Source organism: Sardina pilchardus, chromosome 2 (genome assembly GCF_963854185.1).
Source record: "Sardina pilchardus chromosome 2, fSarPil1.1, whole genome shotgun sequence".
Taxonomy (NCBI): domain Eukaryota; kingdom Metazoa; phylum Chordata; class Actinopteri; order Clupeiformes; family Clupeidae; genus Sardina; species Sardina pilchardus.
This window is the reverse complement of record NC_084995.1, coordinates 21742032-21761389: the sequence shown is the minus strand read 5'-3', so window position 1 is coordinate 21761389 and position 19358 is coordinate 21742032. Positions and strand designations below refer to the sequence as shown.

Sequence of the window (19358 nt, the reverse complement as noted above, 5' to 3'; positions counted from 1 at the left end):
TGGGGAAATTATTATTAGATATACCTACTTACCGAGAATTGAGTATATAACCTGAACTATCCCTATCCTTTATTATTGGTTAATAAATTATTGTTTTATTTATTGACTCTGTCTTATGTCAAATTACTGCTTCTCCAGTAGCGAACCTAGCTTCATAAGGCCCAAGGATATTTCCATTCCCCTTTCTTATCCCTTTTAACTCGCTGCTGTATTTCCAGCCTAAGCATAGATACATGCTGTGTAATTCTTGTAGCCCATTATTATTACCCAGAGTAAAGGCGCTACACTAGCTAACTAGCCAACGAGCTAACTGTCAGAGCAGAAGTTGTTCAGGACTCACTCGGCACACTAAAATATGACTTCGACAGACAAAAGGACCTCATTTGGCATTCAAATAACATAACAAGTGGCCCGCCATCATTTGGAAGCTAAACCACGTAGCACTAACATGACAGTTGTGTTTATCAGTTTATCTCCGAGGTCCAAGGCATGCTTGAACGTCATTGTTCACTACCAAATTGCGTGTGACGTGCTGCTAGGCAACGCCTCCCATAACTCGCCTCTGAACCCGGCTTCAAACAACCCCGGGACCAAAACACGTCTACCTTTCACATTGCGAAATCCCCTGAACCCGCTATTTCTTAAACGCTAATGTATCGTTTCTGAATGTGAAAGGGGCTTAAGACTGTTGGGACTCAGTCCTCCAGTACCCCCCCCCCCCCCCCCCCCCCCCCCCCCATGCCTGGCTCAGAGTGAGCTAAATGCAGCCGTGAGGAGTGGAGGCTCTGGGCACTGCTCTGGAGCTTGGAGCTCCGCTCTGGATAAAGACCCTGCTGGGAGTCTCCGACACAGCAGGGCACACTCAGTCAGTGTTCTTGCGCTCTCTCTCTCTCTCTCTCTCTCTCTCTCTTCTGTTTTTCCTCCTTGTCTGTCTCTATTCTTTTAGTGTATTGTTTTTATCTTTTTACCTGCAGTAGAGACCTATCCATTTTTTGCATCTCTCTTTTTATTTCATTTTCACAAACCCCCCCCCCACCCTCCCAGTAGTATTTATAGTCTGGTGCTGGCCGTGGGGACCTGTGTCTGCAGTGAATGGGAAGTGCCATCCCTCTCTCTCTCTCGCTCTCTCTTTATTGCTATCTCTATCTCTCTCTTTCTCCCCTGCTCAGCTCCAGCTCTGAGAGAGAGCGTACAGGCCTTTCCCATCAACCAGCTTCCGGCCTCTGGGACTGGTGGGGCACCAGTGCAAGCTTTGGGTCCATGGACACCCCCAACCCCCAATGCCACATGTACAGTACACACATTTGTGTACATAGCCAATGCTTTCCCATGAGAGCTGATGGCTGATGTTTTTCACCACTTAGCTGTTCTGGATAGACAATGGTCCTACATCAAGCACAAGAGTAGTCAGTGTACTGCAGGCCCTTGCCACTCCCTATTGCATAGCATTTACCAAAGTGAAAACAAATTCCAGCATCTGCATTCGGTGCTGGAACCAGATGTTCCAGTACATTGGACCACTACTTTCTGATAAGTGTTGTGGAACACACACTCCCTTTGGTTTGATTTGACTGTTCCATAGAACACTCACCAGAGGAATGTAGTGACCCAAAGATCTTAGAGTGGAGCAAGATAGCTCTGTTACGTCATGAGCGTGAAGTATGCTCTGAGCAAGAGTGGACGGACTGGACGGCACTCTAATAAGCCGATTCAGACAGGTTCTATGAGCCGACATTCGTATAGTAGGTACCAGTAGCACTCTAGAATATTTGGTAGTGACTGATGGTGTCCACCCCAGAGCCATATACAGAGGGCTCTTAGTCCACCCTGCTTGTGTTTGTGTATGGCTCTGTGTGTGGGGAATGTGTTTGGTCAGGAAAGGTCCCCAGCTGCCAGATATAGCCTAACTAACCATCGACAGGAGTAACGTAGAACCTCTTCTGTGCTGTCGGCCCACACTGCTGCAGATTCTAGCAGCCACATCGATCCAGCCCTGATGGAAGATCCGAAATGATGCTTTTTGTGTCTTTAGTGTGTTAGTGTGCATTTTGGCTGGGTTGTGTAGAGCACTTTGGTTGAAAATGTGTGAATGGTGAGAGTGAGAGTAAGCAAGTCTACTGAGCTCCTTTAGACTAATGGTAATTAGTTTACTAAGACTAGAAGAAGCTTACTCAGCTCCTTAAGACTGTCCGCCAGCTCTGGTAATAGGCCTACACTCGGCATATGCTGGTGCTTATTACGAGACTACACACACACACACACACACAAACACACACACACACACACACACACGCGCACACACACACGCATGCAAACATCACACAAAAACTCTACATAGGCATAGTAGACACACATGAGTACACACACACACACACACACACACACACACACACACACAAACAACAGCACACACACACACACCTTGAGTGTGAGTGCTCCCAGTGTATCTGTTGCTGGTTTGATAAGTGCTTGAGGGATAAATTCATTGAGAAGAGGCCCTTCCCTGAGCGTACGAGAGAGAAGAGGCCTTGAGGTTGGAGGCTGTGAGTCGCGACCGACACAGCAGGGATGCGGGATGGATTAGTCCCATCGGAATGCTGTGCCGGAATGCTGCTTAGACGAGCTCTTATCTGATTGATCTGTTCCGTGTCGGAGTCAGGTTAATGGTTATCGTCTTTAACTTGAATGAGCTCACACACACACACACACACACACACACACACACACACACACACACACACAGACGTTTTCTCTCTCTCTCTGTGGTATGTTTTTGGGTAGGGTCCTAATCTATGTCGATCTTAGTGACAGTGTGTATATTTGTCTATGTGTGTGTGTAATGTTTGTAATGTGAGTGCATAGTGCAGCAATATACAGGTGTGTGTGAGTGTGTGGCCTGGTAAAGGACGGAATTAAACTACAAAAGTTTTAATAGAGTCAAGTGAGATCTCGAGAGTGCAGCGTCAAGCCCTTATTGCTCTAAAAGTTTAATTCACTTTGTCACATGTTGTTTTGCATCGCCACACACACACACACACACACACACACACACACACACACACACAGAAAAACAGTTGAAATGTTGTTTAAGAAATACATCATATTCTCAGAGCGCAGTTAAGGGAAAGCAACATAAAGGTTGGAATGAATAGGGGGCCAACACAGGTTATGTTTGGGGCAGGGGTAGGCCTACTTCCTATTGGAATGTCACATGAGTCTGGTGCCTCAGAGGGATTCTTCTCATGTTTACAACCTCCCTGAACCCAGGGGTCTGTTCACAACCAGCAAGTTATGAAGTGAACCCTCAGCCTGTGGTATGCTAGAAGCCTGATAGCATTAGGTTAGCATACCAGCCTGCTCCATTCAGACTTGCCTGAACGCAGCCAGCTGAAGTGCCCTTTTAGCCCCGGCGCAACTCCGCACCACTGAGCTCCTTATGTGGGATACAGCCACGGCTGTGAACACCACACACACGCACACACACACACACACACACACACACACACACACACACACACACACACACACACACACACACACACACACACACACACACACACAAACACAGAGGAGTGCTTATGTGGCTTTAACAGATGGGCCAGAAATAAAGTGTCAGTTAAATGTGATGACCTCCCCTCCTCCCCACGCAGCCCTCGCTGCCACAGGCGAATTAGAAAGAGTGACATTCTGATTCCCAGGAGCTCTACGTCACATTACAGATTCCCAGGATTCCCAGGAACGCTAGGCTACGTTACAGAACAAGTACCTGTAGAATTGGTGACACATTCTGTCTAATATGTTATTGTCGTAAAAGTTAAGGCCCCTAGCAAGTTGGGAAGTTTGGAACATGGAAGACAGTTGCTTCCATCCACTCTCCTCTGTGGTAACTAGGTGCCCCCCCAAACCCCCACCCCCCCCACCCTCTCTCAGACTGCTCGCCTACCCGGCTGCCCGACTGACATGGGCATCTGCGCTTAATAAATGATGGAGGGGGTTTTGTTCAGTGCCCACGCAGCCATTAAACATTAATGTGCTCCTTCCCAGACGTACCCAGTGCCGGATGGCCAAGCGAGGCCATGCCCGACTGAGTGTGGGCATTGTGGGATAAGGTTTGCAGGCCGCACTGTCATGTTGTCTGATATGATGCTATTTGTCATATGTCCTAACGCCTGTTCTCATTTGCCGTTGCTATCTGATTGAGACGTCTAGGCCAAAGGCACACAGACCAGACTATGCAGAGCATCCTTCTGAGCAAGGGCAAGTGGAACAAGCTAATCTCAGTATCAGGCCTCTAGCCTGCCTTTGCTCTGCTTCGTTGGCGATGCAATGGCCGCTTGTCTCTTCTTGCTTTAAATCTTAAATCTTCAAATGAGCGGCAGCTGATCGCCTCAGCTGGTCGCCTCAGCTGGTCGCCTCAGCTGGTCGGTTCATCTCTCTCTCCAGTGACGCCCGCGTGACCGCAGGTTTCCCGAGTGTTTGTTCAACATTGGGAGAAAACGTGCAAACTGCGTGCCATCTCTTAGCCGAGAGGCGTCTCCCCTGAATGAAACGGTTTCCGAGTGCCACACATGCCGCAGGCGCGGTTCTCATGCTCCTGTCTGAGAGGTGCGGTCATTGATGGGTGAAACGCAGACTGGTCCCAGACATTCCCCTGAGTCACAGTCCTTGTGTCCCGAAGCTGGCGCCCGTTCCAAGTCCACTTCAGTCCAGCCCAGCCCGAGCCAAGGCAGGTCTAGCCCAGCTGACTGCCTGTCTGTTGATGACTAAATTTAGATTAGGCCTCTGGCGGAGTCATGCGGAAGGCATGGGCGGTAATTTAGCTGTTGAGCATCCCAGATCACAAAGGAAGGTGACCAAAAATGGACCACCTTGACAAAAGGGGTGGCGTCACAGGAGCATTTGGGATGAAATGCAACATGTTCAGAATTTCCAAAATCAGAGTCTGTCTGCCTGTGATCTAATATTGAAACAACCATTTCTTGTGTTGGGGTTTTGACTGCAGCACATACACAGCAAGATACAAAAGGGATTTAGGAGCACTCAAATGACGATGATTTTATTTATGCATTTTTTTATATCTGTGTTTGGCATGGGACAAGTTGAAACGTGGTTAATTCATGTAATTGCCGGCGCACATTTCAAAGGTGAACGCCAGGATTCTAATCCAATATTTTTAATCAGATTCAGCTAATTTCTCCTCATGGTGCTCCAGCTGTCCATTCAGTGTCTGCTCAAAAAACCTGCTGTAAATACATGGTCCTGGCCCTGGGAATAGGAAAACAAATATAGAGGGCTGTATGAAGCCTTAAACAATGCCAGCTAATCAACCTGGTGTTTTTGTAGCGCTGGGAAGAAGGGGTGTAGTTTAGTTAGTTACATGCTTCATTAATCCCAATGGAAATGTAGGCATCCAGTAGGTCATATGACACAAAAACAAGAAACACACACAAAAAAGTAGTGAAAGGATAATTATAGTGCCAAAATCCAAAGCCTTTTGCTATGAAGTTGACTTCGGGAGAAAATATAGCCTGAAGACCAGCCTATGAGACAGCAAGGTACTGTATTCAAAGTGACCTGTGTAACTTCCACGCCTTGCTGTAACAACTCACCAGAGGTGTGTTGTAGTCATGGAGATGGCTTGTTGACCGTGGCCGTCGTTTCCATATTAAGCAATGTGGTGGAATGAGTAAACATTCTAATCAAGAATGCTAGAGCGTGATGTGTTATCAGGCAGTGCACGCTTGTGCACATGTCTGTGTGTGTGTGTGTGTGTGTGTGTGTGTGTGTGTGTGTGTGTGTGTGTGTGTGTGTGTGCGTGTGTGAGAGAGGAAAAAGTGTGTGGTACTCCCCATGTTCACTCCCTAGGCCTGTAGTGTTCTTTTCTCCATGGCTGGTGGTTTGGGAGTTTGCGGTGACCCATTTACCCGACACTCTTTTGCTTTTCTGACAGAATGTAACAGGCAAGAAAGAGTGAGAGAGTGTGTGTCTGGAGTAGGCTGATGCCTGAGCAGGGTGTTTGACTTGCCTATTACCTGTCCTTGCACCTCGTGGCACAGAATGCCTCCACTCAGAACTATTAGCTGTGGTGCTCCTTGCCTCTCTCCAAAAGTGCCAGCTATCTGTTCTTTCTTTTTCTACCTTGCGGCGCCACATTGTCTATGGCCGACTACCTTTTCAACATCCCTCCGGTGTCCAGGCCAATGTAATGTTGGCGTGGCCTCCTCTTGTGTTGTTACCTTGTGATGGGGAGGTTTGTGTACCCCCAGGACCCTGAAAGCTGTACCGGTTGGGGTTATGCATGCTCCCTGTTGGGCCAACCAAACAGGACATGTTTAGGCCAGACCAGAGACTATGGTAAAGGCCAGACAAAGCAACACTTTACGGGGCTGGATGTGGCGCAAAGTGGTCTATAAGGCAGAATATCCTGACAGAAAACCGGTCCACCAGAGGGTTGCTGGGCTGAACACCCATCACTGCAAACAGTCTTAGATTACAGAAACCAGAAACAGAACAAACTCGTCGGGTGCTTGAGCAAGTCTTGAAAAGTTTGCAACGGTCTGTGGAAATTTCAATTGTCTTTGGGCAGCAGATCTGATGATCCTCTGCCCTGCGTTCGACTCCTGAACCCGCTGTTGTGCTGTAAGTGCAGGTCACTTACGATGTTTGGATAAAAGCGTCTGTCAAACATCAGTCACCTTCACCAGCCCTGGGTTACTTCTGCTTTGGCTGGAGCTGGCTGAGACACTCACTCCGCCTAATGCTCGACTGAGCAGTGGCACATCCGTTTTATCACCAGGGAGGCCGGACTGCACTTAACGTGGAAATCAGATTGAGAAGATGGAGTCTCTTAAGGTTAAACTGCTGGGACAGGATGCCTCATCGATCCAACCTTGCAGCGGAGCGGGCGAGGCAATAACGTGTGAGCATAGCCATTAAATACGCTAATGCTAACTCACTCTCACACGAACGCACAGGAGACGGAAATAAAACATGCACTACTTTTTTACGCACGCAGCGGAGACATAACTAATGTGCACGAGGACATACTTGAGAGAATGAGAGAGGGAATGAAAGCTAATGGAATATAGAAGAGCTATCAGATAACAGAGAGGCTTTTCAAGAGTTCTGGTGCAAGGCTAGCTCAGTGAGAGCCCGCATGGAGCTAAAACAGTATACTAGAAATGCCTACTAGCATTACATTCTCCACTCTCACTAAGACTACTCCTGCTAACATTTCAAATAAACAGCTGAAGAGAATCCAAACTTGATTGGTGGCTGTGACGGCGTGTGATGCACCAATCATGGGGGTGTAAATGGCCACGGTGAGTGTAAGCCCTCTCAACCCCCCTCGGCAGTAACGCTATCTGTGAACACTGAAGACGGCTCTAAATAAAGAGTCTGGACACCCGCACTGCTGCTGCCTTATCTTCACTCTGCGAGGCAGGATAAAGGACAGGACACACACACACACACACATATATATATATACGCGCACATATGCATACACACACATACACACACATACAGTATACAAACACATATGCATGAACAAACACACACACAAATTCACAAAAATATGCATAACACATACACACACACAACCACATACACACAAACATTCATACAGAGTAAGGCATGAACTCACCCTTGCACACACATCTGACACATAAGAGACTGGACAGAAAATAAACACGCACACATGCACTCATTTATACTGAGCAGTGACCTGGACAGAAACTCACACAAGCACACACACACACACACACACACACACACAGAGGACATCAAAGACACACATTGGCACACACAAGCTGGGCAACAAACACACATGTGCACTGCACAGACACACACACGCTCAGCACAGCAGAGAAACATAACCGATGCCTTCACCTCTGGCCCTGATGGCCATGACTGAATCAGTTACAAGGCTCCTCACTGGCCAGATTTGCACCGGCTGAGTTGCACTGATTGAACCTTATGACACACCAGCCATTTATTCTAAAATTGTTCTCACATACATGAGCATACACACACACACACACACACACACACACACACACACACACACACACACACACTCACAGATATCCAATCAAGCGCACACACCTCTCACTCCTTTGAAGATGGAATGTTTTCCCACTCCTTTGAGCAGAGTGTTCCTCTGATTGTGGTTGGAGGGGGGGTGGGTGGGGCAAGAGCAGGAGCAAGGAGGGTCTTTTCCGGCCCTTTATGAAGTTAAGTGAGTGCTGTGATCTCTCGGAGAATGTACGTTTCAAAGCCTGCTCAGCTCTTTGATCTTCCTGAGAGGACCCCCCCCCATCCCCATCCCCCGTCCCCCTCACTCCAACCCCCCTACTTATCTTCAGGCAAATGATTCTGGTTTCCTTGCTGCTTCGGTCGCCTGGGACCAGGGGCTCAGAGAGAGAGACCTACCTGCCCGAGCTTCCATAGTCAGAGCATGTCCACACCGTACGTACGATTCTACCTCAAAGTCCCCAGTCAACGCCTCCAGAGTGAGTTTAACTTGCGATAAGGAGCATAGACTGAAGTGTGTGGAAATTACCCAACCTGACACATTCACTCGTTACACTCAGGCACCAAACCCGAGCCAACTGTTTCATTACTGCTACACAGATACTGCTGCTCTAGATGCTATTGCTGCTGCTCTGCCGTGCCCCCATGCGTGTATAAAGCTCCGAGATGTGCGCTTCGTCACGCCGAGTGATCACAGTGGTCACACGTCCAGAGGCGGGATGACATTAACTTTTTGGTCTATCTGCCCGTGGCGAGTAAACAGAAAAACCTAGTCAATCAACTTAATGTGTTATCGTCCACGTCCGTATAAGGTCTCTGTTGTGGTGATGGGAGTTTGCAGTGAAGTAAACTCATGTCAGCGATCCGCCAACAGCGTCTCACCTCGTTTGTTATTTTTGAGTGCGGATTTTTATTTGCGTTTGGTGAGTTGCAATGCACATGCTAAATTTAAACCCTGGCTAGCGGGCATGGCGGCGCTGTCGTCGCAGCAAGACTAATGGAGGTTGGTCCAGGGCCCAGGTGCCTGGTCCACACTGGAGCCGGCTGGCTCGCCATGGCCCGGCCCGATTGATTTTTCCAGGAAAGCGATCCTGAAACCCGACCCCTGGGTTCTACCTGCGCCGAGTCCAGGATCGATGGAGTAACGGCTCCGTGGAGTCGCCGAGAGGCCCGCCCCCCTACCACTCTGCAGATTTACGCTCGTGCTTTAGTCCTCCACACAGGCACAGCACCAGGTGTGTGTGTGTGCGTGTGTGTGTCCTGCGTTTGTTACCTCATCCCAGGCGTTCTCCAGAGCCGTTTGATCAGCTGTTCAGCTCTCGCCTTTACATTTGTGCTCTCTAGGCTCCAGGCCTGAGATGCTTGTGCCATTGACGAGGACTCACATCCAGGTCATCTCCATCATCACCATCATCTCAGTCACACACTGTAAAGGAAAGGAAAGTAGAATGGCATGTATTTAAGCGTTTTTTTTTTTCAAAGCGACAGACTCACAGTTGGCAGGTTCAGGATTCAAACATGGGCCGACCATTTGTAAGGTGGCGACCTCGCCTCTGCTCAGCCACGGCCAGTCGCGTGCGTGCGTGCCTGCGTGCGTGTGTGCGTGCGTGCGTGTCAGCGTTCACATCAGATGCTTTTCTCCACAGCTCGTCCCCGGTGCCTGCTGTGGACGGTAAACAAGTTTCTCTGCATAATCACCCAATGGGGTTTGAACTCTCGACCCAGAATCAGGAGTCACTGAAACCATCATAATAATTCTGTTTTTCTGAATTTCCCAATCCATTCAGACATGGTTAGGACTGGTGAAGGGTTGGATGCAGGTAATTGCGTTAGGTCTCTGAAGGCCGTCTCTGATTGGCTGATGGCTGGCGGGATGGACGGCTTCCTCTCATGGGTCAGTTATGGGGCTGATGGAGCTGCCGTGATTGAGTTTGGACCCTACTGGTCAGCCAGTGGGCCGGACCATCATATGATCTATGATTCCATTAGAGTGTTGTTCATCATGCCAATATAGTGTACGGCCATTAGGTACATCAGGAGGATGAGGGGATTAAGTGAGGACGCGCACATACACACACACACACACACACACACACGCACACTTGCACGCACAGATAAAGATGCACGTACATACTTTTATGTAGGCATACACTGACTCCCACAAGAAAATATAATCTGTACATGCATACATACACACAAACACACTTGCACATGTTGTGTCTTAATGTTGGCTTGATCCAAGTGTGTGTGTGTGTGTGTGTGTGTGGTGGCATGATCAGAGTCTAATGTCCTAATGGACAGCATGTCCAGTCATGGGACAGTGTTTGGCCTAATTGGGCCCCTCTGTCTTCTCCTGTAACCTGCTGAGCACATCATCTGGAGCCATCACACACACACACACAGCATTAAGGACATGAACACATCATCTGAAGCTCTGGTACCATCGCACACACACCAGACCCCTCAACAAACACAAGTGCCCGGCACCCCCTCGAACACGAGATGCTGCATCTCAAGAGGTTATCCTTTAATGTACTTCTTGAAAGCTGCACTCACTCATTAACCATTAACACTCTCTCTCTCTGTCTCTCTCTCTCTCTCTCTTTCTCTCTCTCTCTCTCTCTCTCTCTCTCAGGTCCTTTCACAGATGTGGTGACCACTAACCTGCGTCTGAAGAATCCATCCGACAGGAGAGTATGTTTCAAGGTGAAGACCACAGCGCCGCGGCGCTACTGCGTACGACCCAACAGTGGAGTCATAGACGCAGGAGCCACTGTCACTATATCAGGTACACACACACTCACACACTACAGGTGGTACAGTCACTTGGTACTCACTCACTCCTTGTCCCTCTCTCACACACACGCACACACACACACACACACGCACGCACACACACACACACACACACACACACACACACACACACACACACACACACACACACACACAATCCTTCACATGCAGTCCTGTTAATACCACACTTTTACCATGTACAACTCTGTGAAGCCACTATGACTACATCACACACACACACACGCACACTTTAAAAGAAATTCTGATTCTGACACTACAGTACAATCACATGCACACATATTTAATAAGAACACATGTAAGACCCCCTTATTTCTCAATAAACTGAATCTGCCAAGAGCCAACAACATAGCACTGGTAGTGTAAACAGTGATTGGAGAAAGTTGCATCTCAATAGTGGAGTAGTAATGACTGCTTTATTGCACGTTAGTCTCGGAGTGCTTTGTGGCATTTATAATGACTTTATTACACTTTATTACACTTGTCCAGTCTGATCAGTTGCTTCTGTGGGGGGTCATACAACTTCTGGTCAATCTGTTGTGGTATCCCTGAGCAGCTAAGGGCTCATGAGTGCCCTCCAGTGGCCACTAAGGCAATTTCACCACTGGATATTTTATCACACACTGGGATAATAATGCCCCCTCTCATCTATCATCCCTCTGGCATTCACACACCTCTCTCCACTTCCCTGACTCTCTCTCATCCTCCTCTCTTTTTCTTTTTGCCTCCTTCTCTCCCTCTCTGTCTCTCTTGTCTTCCCCTCTACAGTAATGCTACAGCCGTTTGACTACGACCCCAATGAGAAAAGTAAACACAAATTTATGGTGCAGACCATCTACGTTCCATCCAGTGGCACTGACATGGAGGCTATGGTGAGCAGTTCCTACTGTAGCTCTCTCTCTCTCTCTCTCTCTCTCTCTCTCTCTCTCTCTCTCTCTCTCTGTGTTTGTGTTACTGTTTGTGTGGTTGGGTTTTTACATGTGTGTATACAGGATGGAATACATTTTGTTTGTGTATGATAATTTGTATTTGTGTGTGGGTATGTGATGTGTGTGTGGGTTGGTGTGCTTGTGTAAACATGTTTAGTTTTGTTATTACTGTTAATAACTGTCGTCACATACCTTATTACTGTTCAGAAATGCAATGTTGTTACTGTAAGAACATTCTGGCCTTAATCTTAATAGACATTATAGATCTACATCCTTATGACACACACACACAGACACGTACACACACACACACACGATACAGAAGTCAGAGCGGACTCCCAGACACACCTGACTGTCATCAGTGTCATGCACACACACACACACACACACACACACACACACACGCACGGCTCCTATTGCCCCCACAAATGCCCTTACACACACGTATACACACACAAGCACTCACCCACTCCATCTTAATTGCCCAGAATGTGTGTGTTTGGCTTCTATTCAGCATTGACGTAGGCTTTTAGTCACTCTTGACCGCTATCGACCTCAACACACACATACACCGCCAGTCTCTACTGATCACCACAAACCACACACACACACACACACACACACACAGACACAACACACGCTCGCACACAGACATCCAGGCCTACCTCAGCGGCCCCAATGTTACAGACCACTCAGTTGGGAGTGTGTGGAAGTTTGGATGTGGTGGTCACACAGTTATCAAGACGCACGCACGCACGCACGCACGCACGCACGCACGCGCACACACACACACACACACACACACACACACACACACACACACACACACACACACACACACACACACACACACACACACACACACACACATACACTGGCCTCTCTCAGACCAAGTTTCTGTGGGCTTTGGTCAGATTTTTCCACCTCATACAGTACCAGAGAAGGTCTGTGGAAGCACACCCTCATGTTTTGTGCAAGCAAACAAACCTTTGAAAATGATGTGCGTGTGGGTGCTCCTTAAACAATAACTGTATTGTTTACATTGTTTTAAACATATATACAAGGCAACGGTGCGTGACCACATGACCACGTCATTTGAACATTTTTTGTTTAAAAGATTTAAGAAAGTTGAAGAGGGTGTATTGGGCCAGAGGCTGGTCATGTGTGCCTCCCAACACACACACACACACACACACACACACACACACACATACACACCTCATGTTGAATACACAGTAACGCCCTGGCAGGGCACTGAAAATTAGACTGACGTATCAGCTCCAGACCACAAGGGGGCGACAGAGACCATGGGCTCTCTGGATTGCCAGCCTACCCTTATGAACAGGAAGCAGCGTATCAGCTCTCTATCACACTGGGCTCATCAGGGATCAGTGGTTCCATCGCACGCCCAGTGTTATCAGAGGGAGCAGTAGACCAGGCCTCATCCCCACACACTTGGCCTGTTTCAGTCAGCTCTTCCCCATGCCCAGAGGTGGACAGAACATCCCAGCTGCAGAAATGAAACCTCCCAGCGCTTATTTGTTTCCACCATTCCTTAAACCTGCTGATCATAATCAGCCCAACTCTTCAGCCAAGTAGATCAGCTGATTAATTTTATCTCCTGCCTTAGGTGCACAAGGCAGAGAGAAAACACGGCAAGACTTTTCCACCTCCGTCCGTGTCCCACGAGGAATCCCCCCTGAGCCCCAGTATACAGATTACATGGGTTAAGCCTCATTCTTAACCAAGAGCTTTTTATTTCAATGGAGATTTTCATTGAAGTTCTCTCTTTTTTTTTTTAGTCTAGGACTAGTGTTAATCCATTCATGAAATCCCAGTCCTGTAGTTTTAGGATGATCTGTCTGAGTTTAGTCTAGTGAGGAAGGGGCTGAGGCATGGAGACTAATCCATCCCAACCTCACCCTCTTTCAGTCTCCATACTCCCATCTGCCATGGGCACCTCTCCTCTGTAGTGTCTGACTGGGGGATCATGCTGACCTCTCCTGAGCCCTTGGCTGCACATGACCTTCCTCTGACCTCTGACCTCTGTCCTCTACTCCAGATCTGTCCGGAAAGTTCTCCAGGGCTCTGCATTGAATAGAGTTGAACTGGAATCCCTGTCTGTGGGCACCTGTTGTTATAAAACGTGATTCCAAAATTGTGTTTGTGTTCATTTGTTGTTTATGTGTGTACTGTATGTGTATTTTGTTTGTGCATGAGTATGTGCCTATCATTGTGTGTTACTCAGTGTGGGGGTGGGTGTTAGTATGCAGTCTGTGTAGACATGTGTTTGTGTGTGTGTGTGTGTGTGTGTGTGTGTGTGTGTGTGTAATGTGTGAGTGAGACAGAGATTGACCAGCTGCTTGTAGTTGGCTCTGATGAGTAACATGCCTATCCTTCCCTGTGTGTGTGTGTGTGTGTGTGTGTGTGTGTGTGTGTGTGTGTGTGTGTGTGTGTGTGTGTGTGTGTGTGTGTGTGTGTGTGTGTGTGTGTGTGTGTGTGTGTGTGTGTGTGTGTGTGTGTGTGTGTGTGTGTGTGTGTGTGTGACAGTGGAGAGATGCGCGGCCAGAAGACCTCATGGACTCCAAACTAAGATGTGTCTTCGATATGCCTACCGAAAACGATAAGGTAAGAGCTGTATATTTTAAGCTTGTCTCTGTGTGTGTGTGTGTGTGTGTGTGTGCGTGCGTGCGCGACCAGACTAAAACGCTGCACTGGACTGTCATTAGAAGCGGGCATAAGTCCTGCTGGCCGTCATGTTCGTAGTGTAGGTGTCCAAAACTCTCTAATCGGTTGCTCTGCCATCAATTCAGCGGACTTGTTCCCACTAAGCTGCTTCAGTAGTGGGGTGATATGTCATCATAGAGATCTCAGCACTCCCTTTGTCCATGTTTCACTGCACTCGTTCTCTCCAGCACACACAGTCATACATCAGAAACACACACACACACACACACACACACACACACACACACACACACACACACACCGCACATACAGAGTGAATCACTTACTCTGTTCTGGGGTTGTGGTTTTGAGCTTGTCAACTCACACTCAGACACACCATCTGATACACACTCACACACACACACACACACACACACACACACACACACACACACACACACACTCTCACACTCACCTTCTCAATCATAGCTAAATGTTTGCCTGTCACTGGGGCAGTTACAGCACACACAGACTGACAAAGCTACCCACAAATATACTCTGTCACATACTTACAGTTCCACACATGTGTCCCTATGGCCAGCCACACACATACTGTACACGCACACACATTCTGTACGCAAACACTTACCCGCGCCTTAAACCACACACATACACATCTAAACACGTACACACACACACACACACACACACACACACACACACACAGAACCACTTCCATACACACACTGTGTGTCGAATTGTCACACACACAGGCACACCCTCCTCTGACTGGTCTCTCTCCCCTGTAGTGTGTGGCAGGTGAGCGTAGTGGGGTGGCTGCGGCCGCTCCGTCTTGGGCCTGTGTGACCCCGGGTGCGTTCAGTACGCCCCTGAGCACGAGCGTGAGCGGCCGCCCCCCCTACAGCACCCCGGCGTCCAGCGCAGCGGGCGTCCGCCGACTCGGCCTGCGCTCAGAGGTCAGGCAGCTCAGGATGCAGGTTGGTGAGGGTCGCCAGGGTCAGGAGGTCAGGAGGTCAGGCTAGGTGCAGAGGATGGGTGATAATCGCTCACAGCCCTAGGACTTCTCTCTCTCTCCATCTCTCTCTTTCTCTCTCTTTCTCCATCTCGCTCTCCATCTCTCTCCATCTATCTTTCTCTCTCTCTCTCCATCTCTCTCTTTATCACTCTCTCCATCTCTCTCTCTCTCTCTTTTTCTCTCTGTCTCTCCACTCTCATGGCACAGTCCCATGTGGTAGTTGGTGTCTGGGCCAGATTGCCTCTCCTCCTGCACGCTCCACAGCAGTAAGGAGAGAGACAGATGCCGGAGACATGTGGGTCTCATCTGGTGCCTATTTACACATTGAGCGCAAACCCACCAGTGTGGCAGGTAGTGCTCGGAGATTTAATGCTACTCGCCAAATGGAAAGTCTACCCGCATTTTGGCGTCTGATGACTGTAGTTCCAGACCAAACCACTACACTGACTGGCAGGGGCGCAAAGGCCATTAAGGCCTCACGAGGTACAAATATGGTCATATGGTGGCTGCTGTGAAATACCTGCCCTGGTTAGCACAGCTTGTGCCTTGTATTTTACCCCTCTTCACCTCAGAGACATTTTAAGCATGGTTTAAAGACTTAAATACTGTTGTTGTTTGTTAATGGCATTATGGTACATTCCATTTGCCTTTGAAGTGGGAAGTGGGAACTGGGCATTGCTCTTTCATTTACCAGTTATCTTGACATTTTCAATCTTTCAAACTTAAAAAAACAAAAACAAAAAACGATTCTGCCCGTCAGGTGAACTCTGAAGCAGGTGCTAGTGTGGATGAGGTGTGTGTCATAACTCTCTGCCCCCCCCCCTCCCACACACACACACACACACACACACACACACACAATCTGCATTCAGCTGCAACTCACAGCCACCAGTCGCCAGGCCACACATAGTTCAGGGTCAGAGGGCAAAGGTCAAGCAGGTCAGCTCAGCTCAGGGGTCAGACTTCAGAGGGCTAATAATTACAGACCTGAGTAGCACAGGAGGCCTTTTAGTCGCGCAAGCTCTCCATCTCTCTGTCTCATCTTTCTGTCTCTCTCTTTCATCGCTGATTTTTTTTCTGTTCTCTCTCTCCCTCACCTCACTCACTCCATCTCTCTCAGTCTGTATCTCTGTATCAGCCTGTTCTACAGTATATCTTCTCCTTGCTCCTTAACTCACTCCATCTTTCTGTCTATCTATGAGTCTGCCTTGCTGCCGTCAACTGTTCAAGGAGTCACTTGCATCAAGGTATCCAGCTATGGGCTTTGTTTTCGGCCTAGCAAGACAGTCATAACGAACGCTGTTTTCTGTGTGTTTATTATTGGGACATCGTTGCCAAGATACAGACAGTTGTCTTCACAATATGTTGACTGAAGGATACACGCAAATTCAACAAACGAAGCCGGAATTTTGTACAAATAGAAGTCTTAGAAGGGAGGATTTTTCCCGTTTCGGAATGAAAGTCTTTCGTTCTCTCTTTCATTGTACCTTTTCACTCTGCCTTCTCTTTGCCCTCGCTTCGTCTCTGTCTCTCCCTCCCTTCTGTATCTCTCTGTCTCTCTGTCTCTCTCTCTCTATATATATATATATATGCATCTCTCTCTTTCCCTTTTCTTTCTCTCTGTTTTTTTCTCACTCTCTCCTGTGTCCCACTCACTTATTTCTCAATGTGTGTGTGTGTGTATGTGTCTGTACAGCATGAGGTGGATTCTGCTAAGCCGGCGCCAGTTCTGAACTCCTCGCGAGTGGATGGCCCGTCGGGTCTGAGAGGTTCCACGATGGACGATACGGAGATGAGGAAACTTCTAGAAGACTGCAAGAGACTGCAGGCTGAGATGAGCAAACTAGCCGACGAGAACCGACAACTCAGGGTAACACACACACACATTTATTATCACAGAGGCGCACACACTCTCTCATAAAGACACACGCTCTCTCATTTTAGATGCATATGGACATGACAATCAATAGCCTCCAACTCTGGTGTTTCTTTTGATGTATTATGTATAATCAATGTGCATAAACTACACTTTGCCGGCAAATGCAGTCAGCTTCATAGATAAGAAAAACAGTACAGTCACAGTCATCTGACCGCAAGGCACCACCGGCTCAGATCTGGTAGACGTTTGGCCTGCGTTCGGCACCCTGACCAATGCCCTGTCTCCTCTGTTAGCAGGACGATGGTGTGAGAATGAGGAAGCCCATGTGGTCAGACAACGTCATGTCCAACGCCAGCGCTCTGATTGGCCGGGAGTCGGCTGTCAGCTCCCTCCCTTCCCTCCTCGTCGTCATAGCAGCCATCTTCATCGGGTTCTTCCTGGGCAAGTTTGTGTTGTAGGCGGATCTGAGGTTGGGACTGGGGGCTGTCTGTCCGTCTGTCTCGCAGCCTGTCCGCTGTCCCTGTCAGCCTTTGTGTGTGTGTCAGTGTGAGTGTGTTGATGTGTGTGTGTGTGTATGTGTGTGTGTGTGTGTGTGTGTATGTGTGTCGGTCCGTCTCATGTCTGTTTGTCAGTCTGGTGTGGGAGAGGGCGGGGGAGGGAGGGGTTACAAGGGCTGGAGAAGCTTATCATACACTCTGCCGTATCATTACCTGTGGTGGGGCCTGCCTGAAAGTCACACACACACACACACACACGCACCCACAGACACACACACACACACACACACACACACACACACACACACACACACACACACACACACTCATACACACATACACACGACACATACACACAATACATGTCATGTATACATACTGTATACACAATACGCAGAAACAGACACACACACATACACACACACACACACACACTACATAACTTCTATGCACAAGCATATGCACTACATGTACATTACATCTACATAATAAGGACACACTCTCTACACAAGCTGTATCGATACACACATACACACACACTCTTTAGGTCTGGCCTGTTTTGCAATCAGTCACACTCGTACCACTCACTGAGCATAGAGTGGTATTCCTCTTTCACTATCTTTGTTTGTTTGTTTATGGGAAGATGGAGAGATGAATGCTGTCTGTGTGTTGTCCTGTGGAGGAAAAAGAGGCAGAGAGGCTCAAGGAACGAGTGATGAACTGTCCTCTGAAGTGGAAGAGAAGAGAGAGAGAGTGAGTGAGTGAGAGAGAGATGAAAGTGTGTCCCTGTTCCTCTGAGTGCAGAGGTCCATTTCTCATTTTTTTGTCTTCCTTTTCTTTTCTTTTTCTCTCTTCCTGGAGTCCCTCCATCCCTCACTCGCGCTGGGTCTCAGTGGAGGGTGGCTGGAGGGCCATATGCTTTTAATTCTTTTAAAAAGGAAGAGAACTTCCACTGTCAAAAATAAATAAAGTAAATAATAGGAAACGATCAAAAGTAAGGAAGGGAGAGAGAGTGAAGAAAAAACGGGACAGAGAGAGAGCAAGAGTGAAAGAGAAAAAAAGGAGAGCAAAAAAAAACAATCCTTCCCTAGAACCTCACACAGTCAGCACAGTAACGGTTCACTTTTAACAATTGCTTTATTTTATTACTTTTGTTTTCCCCCTCTTTCTCACTCCCTCCCTCTCTCTCTCACTCTCCTTGTGGGTGAGTTGTCAGGCAGACCACAGACGGAGGTGCCTCTTACATCATTGTTGTTTTTGTACATCTGATTTCTCTTCCCTAACACAACACAAGCTGTTTTATTACTGTTATTGTTATTATTATAATTATTATAATTATTATTATTAATGACTCATGCTTTTGTTTTGATGCTGTGTCCTTACTGAGGCGTAAGGTGACTGAATATGAACTCTGTTCATCTCTCCTCCTGTCCCTTGCTATTCAACGTTTCAGAGAAAAGAAAAACATGAAAAAAAAACATAAAAAAGAATAAACACCTTAA

The 19358-nt window shown here is 47.9% G+C and overlaps 1 protein-coding gene across 2 annotated transcripts in view; it reads left to right on the top strand.

The window, feature by feature from the left end:
- vapal (VAMP (vesicle-associated membrane protein)-associated protein A, like) overlaps positions 1 to 19358 on the top strand; it is a 31474-nt gene extending 12116 nt beyond the window's left edge. Inside the window, exons 2-6 of one of the 2 annotated variants that reach the window (XM_062521945.1) lie at positions 10670 to 10822; positions 11617 to 11720; positions 14328 to 14405; positions 17177 to 17350; positions 17656 to 19358. In XM_062521945.1, coding sequence (XP_062377929.1) covers positions 10670 to 10822; positions 11617 to 11720; positions 14328 to 14405; positions 17177 to 17350; positions 17656 to 17817 — 671 coding nt within the window. In that variant the 3' untranslated portion in view covers positions 17818 to 19358. Of the gene's footprint in view, positions 1 to 10669; positions 10823 to 11616; positions 11721 to 14327; positions 14406 to 17176; positions 17351 to 17652 lie in introns of both variants that reach the window. The other variant, XM_062521938.1, reaches the window with a different exon arrangement.